This window comes from Hylaeus anthracinus, unplaced genomic scaffold, assembly GCF_026225885.1.
Source record: "Hylaeus anthracinus isolate JK02 unplaced genomic scaffold, UHH_iyHylAnth1.0_haploid 4, whole genome shotgun sequence".
Taxonomy (NCBI): Eukaryota; Metazoa; Arthropoda; class Insecta; order Hymenoptera; family Colletidae; genus Hylaeus; species Hylaeus anthracinus.
The window spans coordinates 7,398,253-7,411,239 of record NW_026535289.1 but is presented as its reverse complement, the minus strand read 5'-3'; the positions used below and the strand labels follow the sequence as shown (position 1 = coordinate 7,411,239).

General features: G+C 46.9%; 1 protein-coding gene across 4 annotated transcripts in view; it reads left to right on the top strand.

The window, feature by feature from the left end:
• Positions 1 to 12,987, top strand: part of LOC128894622 (discoidin domain-containing receptor 2-like) — a 142,674-nt gene that overhangs the window by 95,498 nt on the left and 34,189 nt on the right. For all 4 annotated transcript variants that reach the window (XM_054156470.1, XM_054156471.1, XM_054156469.1 and 1 more), the window contains one exon: positions 3,386 to 3,517. In XM_054156470.1, the coding sequence (XP_054012445.1) occupies positions 3,442 to 3,517 (76 nt within the window). In that variant the 5' untranslated portion in view covers positions 3,386 to 3,441. The remainder of the gene's footprint in view (positions 1 to 3,385; positions 3,518 to 12,987) is intronic.

Genomic DNA, 12,987 nt, shown 5'->3' with positions numbered 1-12,987 from the left:
GAGTTTCTCGACGAGCCTCGGTTAACGATCCAGAAACGTCGGTAGCGTGGGGATGAAACCGTGTTCCCTCGTTTATATGCCTGTACGCAAGTGCTGTGCTTTCTCTACCCTCGTGGCTTCCATTACGGGAGCGTATCTGTCCAAGAAAATCGCTGCTTTTCCGTGGAACGACCGTGCAAACGTTCTCCGTCGCGAAACAAGGTGTTTCGGTTTAATTGCATTCGAGTTAATAGGGATTAACTTGCACGTGTAAAACACTTACACCTTGATAAAGATTAAGTACATCCATCTCCAATTTTAACAATTTTTCACTGCATTTTATTCGTTCATTGGGAATGATGTAATTCTACCTGCAAATACAATTATTTCCATACCCTTGCCCTTAAACGAGGATTCATTTCGAGTCTTTATTAATAAGAATTACTCCTCGCGCAAGAATGTCGAACACGTCGGATGAGAAAGACAGAAGGCGAATACCGTGGAAATCGAGCGTCCAGAGTATGTACAAGAGCACTTTATGTAGCAACTCGCGGTAAAAGTCGACGGCCGAAGGTGGTGTTTCAGCGGATGAAAGATGGCAGTGTGCGTATCGTACGAACTCGGAACAAACGGGCCACTAAATCCACGTGATTTCTTCGTTCTCAGGGCCGGTATCGCGCGGAGATTTACAGGAGACGTTACGTCGGCGCCAATGCTGGAAATAGCGCAAACCGTGCCGTTTCAACTAGCAACTATAAACTCACCCCCAACGGGGCTCGATCGGGCTAGATATAGATCCAACGATCGAAATTTATACGGGTGCAGTTAGGACTTCCCGTGGAATTCTCGGTGTCGCGTTATTTTCCCGCTAAATTACAGGAGCTCGAAATAACCACGAGAGAAATGTCTCGGAAAAGAACTTTTCCTCCAATTGAACGTCTTTCCCTAACGACCGCCGAATCTGTTTGACGTTCGTAATCAGACACGGTCGATATTACGCGGGGGAAATCTAACGCTACGTTAACCGCGAACGGCTCTAATAGATCCTGCGCCCGTGACCAATGATTAATAGCGCGTCGGGATGAATTCAAGCGGTCCTGGAACGAGTGTACGTCTCCGACACGGTCCGCTTGCTCCGACTCGAGTAACTCGAGCTCGGATGCACCCTATGACCTCAATTACTGCGTCGACTAATCGATCCTCTGCATTGTGATCGTGCTATCCCTCGACACCGGTACCGACGTAACCGCTTCATGCTGAATGGTATCTTAATTGCCGGTCGGATAATCCGATTCAGCCACTTAATCGATTATGCGCCTCTATGAAGCTGTCGCGCAACCGTTCACCGACTCTTGATGGAATTTCCAATTTACCGTTCAAAGGGTTACCGCGCCATTGCAGGTGGACGCGATCGATGGTTCTTAGAGTTTGTTTTGCTTGATTGGAAATCTTGGAGATTATATTCCACACTTAGTTAATAGTCTGGTATTGTAATCCTAAAGATAAACGGCGTGTACTATATGATTGTATTGGCATGTGATAGCTAAAGGGTGGATTTACTTTGATTTTCATCATTCCGTTGGAGTTGCTATGGTACGTGGATAATTCATGAGTAATGCAACCGTATCAATTAATTGACATGGGGTGTCCTCCTTCGATGAACATCTCTTGTCCTCGCCTTGTTACGGTCCTGCAACGTTACCTTTTTCCTAATCCTCTACAGAGGTATTTCTCAGTCCCAAGACGATCCACCGAAGGCGATCGTCCACCAGATCTCCGACAACTTCATTAAAATCCCCGAATACCGAAAAGGAAGGTCGCGCCCGTGGAATTCGTGTCGCTTCGGAGCGCGTTATTCGCGATGGCTACCCGATAGAAACTGAACCGGGCAAAGAAACGCGTCATCGGGCCGGGTATTTTTTCACAGGCCGTTGAATAACGAGCCAGCCGCGAGGGGGAGGCCCTAAACTTGGCCAGATAAGCATCGCAAAGTAGTCGGTAGTCGAAGAAACTCCCGTTAATTAGCCAAAAAGTGAAGGCTCGCCTATGGTCTCTCCGGCGGGAACCCTCCTTGCTTTTTTCTCTGGTACGCGCCGCGACGGCACCACGGTGAATAAAGTACCAGTCCTCGTCCCTCTAGCTTGGCAGCGCGGGCCCACCCTCTTCTGCGCCATCAGCATCCGCTACACACGAGTTCGCCCCCTCGTTGAAGAGAAGAACAACCAAGCGAAGGTCCCCGCGGCGTTCTCCGCCGCGTTCTTCCTTCTCGCTCCGGTTTATCTTTCGACAGTACGCACGCTCTTTTTCTCGCCCCTTCGTCGTCGTCTCGCTTCTTCCCGACCGAACTCCCGATCCTAATCTCGATAATGACGCGTAATGGCTGGTGGCGTGAATGTAGCTCTTTGTCCGCGGCTGCTGTACCGGTCGTATATCTGTCCGGTACGAGAGCCGCGCCATTTCACCCCGGCGAAAAGCACGGGGAGCCCGAAACGGCCGTTTCCAGCCTCTGTTTTTCTGCGTTGTTCCTCCTAGCCCTCGTTCCCCGTACCCCGTCGCGGGCGCTCTTCCAAGGAACTTTACGTTTAATTGCTTTCTCCCAGCCGACAACGAAATTACCAGCGTTCGAGCGATTTTACAATCTTGTCTTCTTGTTGCTGCTTGGTAAGCGTCGTCGAAGGTCTTCGTTCCTTTGCAAGGAAATCTACACGAGGTGCGTCGAGTAATTATGTAGTACTCGAAGAATGATCACCGTCGGGTACCAAGACTGGTAGTATAGTTTGAATTCTCCTTCCAAGGTTGTCTGAAACATTTAACACATTCATAGCCATCGTCACCCATATATGGGTGACAGGGTTTTTTTACCATGCAACTAAACAACATAATTTTATGAGACGATGTTAAGGAAAATAAATCTGGTTAGGATTCATTTATTTTGATAACATTATAAAAATAAGTACTAAGACAAACGTTAGACTGTGTAGGTTTCAATTGTTTTCAAACAAAATTTTATTCTTGTCAAACTGTACAGAAATATTCATGTGGCAATCAACGTGTTAATTCTGTACGCGGAGACAGAAATTTATCAATGACGATATTTAAGGCATTTTTCTAATTTGTGAAACGCCCGTGACCCTTATGCGGTTCTCCTGCATACAGGCTTAACGTCCAACAGCCCCTTAGTCTCGATGACACTGGCCCATAAATTAATGTCTCTCTGGTCGCTGTGTGTGGGCCCACGGTGCGTCAATTATCATTGAGAGCGGTTTTGTCGCGAGAACACAAGTCCTTAGGAAACATGACGAACAGGAAACGCTTGCAACGACCTAAAACATAGCTCTCTCGAACATAGCATAAATTCTTGGTTCTTTGGCGTAAATGTAACGTTTGTCTTTTGGTGTTCTTGCAGAAGCGGTTATGAGAGTTCGATGACCAGTGGCTAGCGGACCATCCATCGACGCCACCATGGACTACCTGCAGACGTGCCTCATCTTCTACCTATTGAACCTCTGTTTCTCCGGAGGACGATCTATAGACATATGTAAGTATCTCGATCAGTCCATCTGCTAAAATGATCGAGGGTCTACAGTTAACGTCCTGCGCATGGCAAAGGTAACTTTTACCACCCTGCGAAAGTACGTTGACCTCGAAGAGGGACAGGTCGTGTACCTGCGTCGTAAGTTCGCCGCTATTCAAATATTCCGGCGTTCTCTCTTCCGCGTCGTATTTCCAGTGGTGATCGGACGTAATTGACGACGTGACACCGAGTTTGGGAAAAACGAACTAATCGCGATCGTCGAACCGTCAATCTCCGCGAAACTTTGGCGAATCCTGGGCGCGATAAAGCTCGTCGGGGACGTTGTCGTCGACGGCGCGCGTCGTTCGTCCCTGGCAGAAAATCGATCCCCCGCTGTTCCACGTCGACTGCGCGCCCGGTAGATCGCGGCCAGCCGTTTCGTACAAGGTAGAAATACGTGTTTACATCCGAGACCATAATTCTCGCGGCGGTAACAGGCTCTCGCCCCGTTTGGGACGGCCGATAAAAACAGAGAGGTATCCACGTTGCCCTCCGTTCTTGTAGCGCGTCGATGTTGCCACGCATTAAACCACGGTCCTCCGCTCGGTTTCTGCTCCGCTTGCTTTCCATCCCATTGGCCACGGGTATTCGGCAGCCCCGAGTCACCCTCGTGTCAGGTAAACAGGTCGAGAAACTTGCAAAGTATCCGCCAAGAGTTCTGCCCGGGAAAGGCTTTCAGGTACTCGTTCGTGAAATCGAGCTCGAACCCGCGTCTGCGAGAACGTATTTTGCACCCCACAGCCCTCGCGAACCTCCGAAAGATGGATGGAGGTCGGTGTTTCGGTCTGGTTACATGTTTCGGAGTCTATGTACCGCCGTTATACATAACAGTTTTAGAAAGAAATAAATCCCCACCGAGGCGGCAGAATGTTTAATGGACTGGGCGGGGAACCATGGAAGCGTTTTTGCCCCTCCTCGACCGATTCTCGGTAGAACGCGAGGCGTTCTTGCGAACCCGGAGTCCGGATTGAAATTTATCGCGACGAGAGGGCTATGACGACAACCACCGGTCACGGTAATCATCCCCGCGGGAATTCGATTCTTAGGGAAATTAACACCAAACCTACCACGACCGGTCAAATGTTCGTTTCCAAATTTTTGTATACAGTTCTTATATGCTTCACCTCGACAGCACATCCATAGGTGTACTGTCGCTTACATGTGACACTTTTACTTGATTAGAAGCGGAAGTTGCGAAAGGTATGAAAGGTAAATGGAAAATTTGCACAATATAGTCCCACCTCTTTGGTTAATCACGGCACAAGCAGCGCTAATTCAGAAGGGGTTGCGAGCGATAGATTCCGTCACGCCTAAAACCTCAAATCTCCCTGAACAACCCTCGTATCCATTCCCTGCTCGAGTTTAACTCCGAGCATGTCTACGACCGTGCATCCAACGCATACAAATTCGCCCATGGGCTATTCCTAACTTCGCGGATGTGCGAAAAGAAGACACGTCTGTATACGTTACTTTCGATTCGATAATAGAAACGTATGTCTGCGGTGACACATGACGCGTCACTTACAGAAAAAAGGCATTTTCATTACAGTAGTTAGCTAACTTTACTAGGGGAAACAAAAGGCCCCTTTAGCTCCTTATCATTACTTCCATTGTGTACTGCCACACTTCAACCACTCAAAATGCCGGCCTAGGATAATAAGAAATGGAAAACTCTGGTCACCTTAAGGGTCCACTTTGGGAACACCTTCTAGTTTTCATACGAGACCATAAAGAAACACCCAAATCGCCAAGAAATGTCTAGATCCTCCGAAGAGAGGATCTTAAAACCAAAGTTCCATTTCGGGCCCCAAGTTCCTCGGATCGAGAGAAGCGGGTGGGAACGATAAGCAGCGATCGACGAAAATATAAATAGCGTCACGGATCGTCGAAAGCTAGAGCGACGCGAGAGTTGGGGGACGGGAGATATCGGCCCTCCTGCGGTGAGTGAACTTGTGCGTCGAACCGCGTTGGTAAATTCGCGGTCGTGTTAAGCGGGCCAGCCGCTCGTCGAGAGGACGAGGGCCGACTGGAAGGGCTGCGGGGCAGTTAAAGCGCGCATAAATTGCAATGTTAATGTTGCCTGCGATACATAAACATGTTGTACGTCGGTCGGATTGCGGTCTGCGCGGGCCTAGCTCTGCACGCGTAGCGCCAGCCTGCACACAGAGGCGCGTCCACGCACTCGCGCGGAGAGGGGACACGCGTTCGGATTTCACGTATTCGGTGCCCCAGGAGAACTCTTGAGCGTGTATGCACGGGTCCGTGGATAACCTGGTGCAACGCCACGCGACGACGGGTGTTGCGACACGGCCGTGTTCGCTTCGCGTGCGCGCTTCAACATGGACGACCCCGCGTGATCGCTTGGGAAACACGGGATGCATGCACTGCCGAGATTTTCAGCTGAGGGTAAAATTGAATTCTAGGTTTGTAATGCTACACTGGAAATGTCGAGCGCTTTGATTTTGGATTCAGAAGCGTATTGAATTGATGGTTTTTGGGTGGATCAGCGGCCGCCAATCTTAAAGAGTGTAAGATAGGGTTGGAAAACCTGTACCCTTATATTTAATCGATCTTGCACCTTCTTTGGTAATAAATTATTGCAAAGAGTTTCCAACCGTGATTTCTCTTCTCAAGGGAAATAAAAAAACGTTTCCACGCGTAAAACGTAGGCGCACGCTTCGGTTGATCTCCCTGCCCTTTCTTATTGTGTTTAAAGGCAAAGTAGGAAACTGGGAAAGGAAGTTTACAAAGCAATTACAGCTTATGAATACACCGACCAAAAAAGCAACCGAGCACTTCTTCGTACAAAGTTCTTCCCGTTTTTTTTCTGTTTTCACTTAAGAAAGAGCTGCGGACCCCAGCTACATGAATCATCGAGTACAGTTCGCTCGTGGGAACGAGGGAAAAACAGTGTGGCTTTATTTTGAGAATGATGCGTTCAATGCCTGGTTTAATCCACTCAATTCTTTTCTTTTCGCGTTTTTAATTACATTCTTCATTCTCGGTTTCCTAATTCTTTACGTCCTCGAAGCTAAACAAAAGTTGCACTTTCAACCCTTGATTTACTATTAACACTAAACCTACCACGACCGGTCAAATGACCGTTTTCAAACTCTAGTATATATTTCTAATATGCAATATGTGAATTATATCCAATTATTTAATGCATTATTCAATTCAATTCCATGTACAATATTTTTGCATTTAATTGAAAAAAGTGTCTTTAAGATTAGTCATTCGCCCTACCACGGTAGAAATAGTTTCAAACGAACGGCGGTGGGTTTAGTATTAAGCAAATTATTTACTCGAAAATAAAAATAGATAGAACATGGTCGGGTAACAGATAAAGGACTAATGCTCGCAGTTGGTACACCGCAGCTTGCATTGCGTCCCCACCCGATATGAGTAACGATGTTAGAGTAATTACGTGCAAACGTTGACATGCGAACCGAATCAAATGTTGGTAACAATAACATCCAAGTCGAGGCGCGTTTGCGCACGTACGTGTCGAGCGATGGAGCGTGTACGCTTGTACGAGAGCGTGCATATTGTCGACGACACGTCCAGGACGAGCCGGGAGACCGTGCCCAGGGTGGAGAATCGTTACGCGAAAACCCTCTTGCGTTATGGCATTGTCATCGGTCCGTTACCTCCCACGAACCTCCGTGACCCCTCCTTTCCAATTATCCCCGGATCCATTAGGTCCGCGCATGCCACTGATGAAATTGTCGGCGTATTAACATAACTGGGCGACAATTAAAGCGTTATGGCGCGTCACGCGGCCGGCATACCTTGTTGATTTCTGGCTGGTTCCCTGGAATTTCACCAAGGATGGCATCTTAGGAGTCCCAGGAATTTCGAGTCGTTTTTAAATTGCGCCCAGTCAGTCGTATTGAACGTGAAACGAATGCATCACGCGGATACCTGGAACCATCCGTGTTTCTATCGATCTGAATCGGTTTCCTTATCTTTCGAAAGATGATTCAACTCGGTTGGTGGCAAGAAATGTTCTTTTACTCTACTTCACCAATATCCCAAGTTCAAAGATCTCATATTCCTACAACCCTCGTACCGTTACCTATCTCTCCATTTTGTCAGTCTTGATGTAGATTTAAAAACACTACCTGTCTCAGCCTTCGAAGTACTCGATACTGTACAGGGTCTTCTGCATAAAAGTCCACAGCGACAGGTTCGATTGCATCGATGCCTTCGGGTTATGATATTATTTCCGAACCCCCACGGATAGTTAAGACCCTTTGCATCCAGAGACAGCGCACAGACGGCCGTCACAACACGCCACGGTGATCGTCGCGATTTGTCATCTCTTTGTACGGGACGCGGCGTCATTAACACTGCAGCTCTACTTTCGCGGAGTTTGTTTAAACGTCGAATTGCAGGCACGACAAAGGGGCCGCGGTGCACGTGTACGTCGTATGTCTCTCGTATATAAAGTCCTCGCAGCGTAAACATTCCCAAGCGAAGAGAGTGTCCCGACATCTGTTTCTTACCCCGTTCGCGCCCTCATCTCGTCAAGCTTGATCACGTGCCAGAAGCGTCGGTTTACGTACGGGCCGCGAGCCCGCCAACAGTTCCAATGTTTTCTCGTGTTTAACGATTCTCGGATAAATCTTCGGTATACAATCGTCTCTGGCGATGTTACGCAGAACAGTTCACTGTAACACTTCGTATAGTGTACGTCAAATATTGGATCAAAGTAGCTTGGTAAGTACTGGATAGGCGTACTTGTCGAGTGGATAGGTAGAATAAGGGAAGGAACACCTGTGAAATACCGTGTATTGTTTTATTAATAGGGGCTTGGGTCACGCTGCCGTACAGGGGTTGAATCCCACAGACTCAGCGCATTTACTTTTATAATTGTACTTGTGCTATCGATTGCGCGATGGCTCAGCCTTCCAAGTTCTTTACTACTTTGACTTTACTAATGAAATGAAACGCGCTGAACCCTGCGGTCGAAACTACCAATTTCGTTGATATGTAATCCAGGTAACTGTGCCGACTAGGGAAGCATTATCATCTTGGGGCATCCTTGTCGAGTAATGCGTGGACCATAGTATGGACTTGATCGTCTACAATGACCAAATACTAGCAGTAATAGGACCATCGATACCCTCAATGGTCCTGGAATGCCAAGATATGGCCGCCCAAACCATTACAGGACCATTCACGTGTCTAACAGCGGACATTCAGGACTATACACGTGTTACATAATTCTCCGTGATTGCGAAGATTCTTACTTTAATAATTCTACCATCCAGCGCAACTGACTTTTCAGTTTTGGACGTAGTAATACAATTCCAAGTTTTGGCTTCGTGTATCAAGCCTGGAGGATAATTCCGGCAGATTCCAAGAGACACGTCTCGACCTCAACGGGCTGAAAAGACGTCAACTGTCAGACGTCGACGGCGACATCGAGTGTAATAATCCTCGACTTTCGGGTTCGAAGGGCAATCCGCCCTTTGGAACTGTATTTTCATAAGTCTAGGCCGCGAGAGCAAACACCATATCCCGAACTCGAGTGCGTTCTCGAAGGGTTGAAACCACCCTCGTTGTTCTGCCTTCCGGTTACAATTGTGGAGGAACATCGTCGAGGAAGACCTTTCTTGAAGGTCAACTCGAGTTCGAGGGTGGAATTAATTCCGATGTTCGTTAATTTATCGCATTATAATTCATAATTTCGGTAGCTCGATCGAGCTAGACAAAATCCGAAATTACAGATATTAGTTTCTCGAGTTTATTTGTTTTCTCTTTGGTGCGTCCCAAGAAACGATCACAGGTAAGGCCATAAACCTCTACCCAGCACAAACCGCACACAAACTTTTCTACTCCACTACACTACCACAGTCCTACGTATCCTGAAGAAGTTAGTTTTAAGAAAAGTTTCACACAATCATCAAAATGTGCTTCAATTTCGGTATGATTTTGTGACATTAAATTGTGGCAGAAAAATACATTAACAAATTTAATATATTATCCACGAGCGTCGATCGACCCTACATTCGATCTACTCAACGCTCAACACCCTTGGTAGACATACCTCGGCGCAAAGCATCGATCGCAGTCGGCCAAGTAGAGACTTAAACCTGAAAATACAGAAACTGTTATTAGAAGCTGCTTTATTACTTTTCTATGTAGAATCGAACCGCGTCTAAGCTATGAACGCTCTGGGCATAGCTCGACATCAAAGTCGCGGCGATGTCACGATTAACGAGCTCCAGAAACCGTCGCGATATTCCAAGCAGCCGAGGTCAGAAACATAACTCTCGCCCCGGAGCGACGTGGCGAGGCTTGCTTTTGATAAATCCAGGCCACGAAGGCGACCGTAACACATGCTCGCCACGAGGCACGTACCTACAAAAGGGGTTGCAGCCACGACCCCCGAGGAGTAAGCACTGCACGCAACTCGAGACGGTGATTTCAAGACTCCCGGGGATGGGTCACGCCTAAGGGGAGGTAGGAAAGGGTCGGTTATAGGGGAAGGGTTTAAAAAGACTGCGGCTAGAGGGGCGGTGGGGACGAAGGGGTCGTGTAAAAGTAGTACTTCCGTTTCTCCAGCCGTCCTGGCGCCAGAACGTTGGGCATGCGCCGTCTTGGATCGCGTTGTCTTCTGCCTACAACGATTGTTTGTTTTCCCTGAGAAGAGACGAAAATGGCTCCCCTGGTTCCAACAATACCGAGGAAAACTGTGTTTCGGTGTTCGCGGCACTCTCGAAAGGGGTGAACGCGCGCGGCAGGGGGGAGGTGGAACCTCGAGGTCTTCGGGGTCGTCGCTCTTACAAACATTCATTCTAATTTCACTTGGCCCCGATGAGAGACGCAACTCTGCAGTGGAATAGGGAAAACAGGGCGGCCAGGTGTCCACCCGCTAATTCCGTTAAGTAAATAAAACGCGCCGGGCGTTGTCATAATACAGCAATTAGGGGTTTCGCTTTCGCTCTTCGTTCTGTTTTCCCGCTCGTTGGTAACGTTTAGCCAAGTAATTCCGTGTTATACGAACCAGAATTCTGAGGTTCGAGGGCTATTAGCGTTGCGAGTCTGGGTACACTTGTGACGAAATCCATACCTCTGGAAAACGACTCCGCGTATGGTCTGGGCCAGAGATAGACATATGGTGGGAATAGCAGGTGAAAAAAAGAACTAAGTGTCATTTTTGTTGGAGAAAGAACGTATGAATATTTTTCAGATATGAATTTACGCGAATGATCGGTCTCAGAAGACGATGAGGATAATTTTGTGACTCGAGAGGCAGTGTGTCCAATATGTGATAAATAACATATATACGTATATTTTGTTCATTTAAAAATGTATATTTTACCTTGCTTTTAAAAATCAATTTTATTATTAGATGAAATACATATTTACATTAAAATCCTCATAAATGATGCATATATGTATATATTATTTATTTTAAATAAGAATAACATCTTAAGGAAGGTCCGTAGCAGTTCGAGGGACAAATCTGTACCTACTCGACGGACATGATTTATAATAATTCAAGGAGCAAAGTGACTACTGGAGGTGCTCGGTGGTGGAGGTTTCGAGATTTCGATTAGACGAGAGGTTGGTTTCCGTCCAGCGTGAAAAATAGTAATCCGTAAGTGAGTCGTGATTTATGCCGTAATATCGTGGTCGTAATAAGGTGGGGGTTGGTTAATATGTTTTTCGCAAAAGACCCGGCGAGTAATTAATTTACATTCACGCCCGCGGAAGAGGAAAACAAGGCGAGAGGAACCGGGAACGGCGAGGCCAGACCGCCGACCCTCGTACATCGTCATTAATAATAATTGCGGAGTTAACAAAGGCGAGCTAAGCTGGAATTATTAAATCCGGTGAGATAGAAAATTCTCGTTGCTCGGGCTTTATAAGCCGATCTCTCGCCGTCTTTCTATTTCTTTACCGCCGGTAAAGCCAGTTGCCTCTTCCGCTTAATTCGCTCTATGCTTCCTCTCTGGCGCCAGCGACGACTGTTAACGAATCCGTCTCGATTCGCGATAATTAGATAAGGGGTTGATCACATCTAAACTTTACTCTTTGTCTAAGAAACTTAACTGTTAATTGGCTGAGTAAATCTGCTACAAACCTAGTAGAATTCTTCTATCTACGGTGACTTTCGTGGAGCTTTGAACATTACATATTTATAACATTAATATTTCAAAACGTATTTTGTAATTTTCATCTTCACCCTAACGATATAAATTTGCGATGTCAAGCTTCAGAATTGTATTATTTTCGCCAGTACTCGGTATTATTCGCTGTCGCGAATTTGTTAAAAGAATATGGTAAATACCAATTTTCATTTGTGGATAGCTATTATCATTTACTAACAGTACTAGTAATAATTCCCTATCGGGTCGTATATCCTTTCCCCGTCTCCGTGGTCTCGTATAAATTATTTAGATTGACGAAATCAACTTGTCCCGCGACGATAATACCTGAGAGGGGAGTCGGTCGCCCTCGACGCGCATTCCGCGGCTTTCCTGGCAGCCGGAGGTTGCGAGGAGAAGTTGTCCCGGGAGGAAGGAGCGGTTATCAATTTGACAGTGACGCGGTTAAGAGTGGAAGAAGGAGGACCCAGATGCCACCGCGAGGACAGAAGAGAGTAGTCGCGTGGAGGGGTTGCGAAGGCATTCAATTTCCCTCTTCTCGCGGATGGAGGGCGGCGCACACCCTTCCGTTCGGAGCTGTCACTCCAACGAGAGTTATGGTCGCCGAATGAGTGGCTGGGGCGGGCCAAACGTCGCATAACTTACTTCTTCTTCTCTCGTTTCTCTGCTCTTTTCCAGGATGTCTATAAATACGAGGATCGAACCTGGCTACCGGGCGACACAAGTTCCTGCGTTGTTCCTGTAGGGTCCTTCGCGGTGGGGTGAACTACTGAACTAGAAACGTTAACGTTTATCGTAGGGATGACTCGACAATAGTATCCCTACCATCCTGACTACGGAGTCGATATTTGGAAATTTTTGTCTGGGCCCTGCCCTGTGTCTCTTTGCATCTTGCACAGCTGTTATATCTTTCTCTTCTAAGAATCCACGCCTTTAAATGGTCGATTGATTTTCCTATAATTCTACTCTAAAGTGATCGAAAACAATCGATTTGCCTTCGAACGTTCTCAAGTATTTTTACATCGAAAGGAAATAGAGTTGTTTCGTCGAAGCTCTCGATTGTTGAGTCGGAGTCCTCGTCTTGAAGAGTTCGCGCCACTTGGAGGAAATTTTACCTCCCCGAATTCGAGTTCGTTCAATGTTTGGAAGTTTCTTCTGTCGAGGAACAGTAGCGGAGTGTGTTATGGTTACTCTCGTGTCCCGAGACACAAGTGGTGTGTCCAATCTCTAGCTTTATTTTTCTTATCTACACTTGAATTACCAAGACAGGCGTGTTTGTTCGAATGTGTCTCGTAATCTCCAGTTTATATT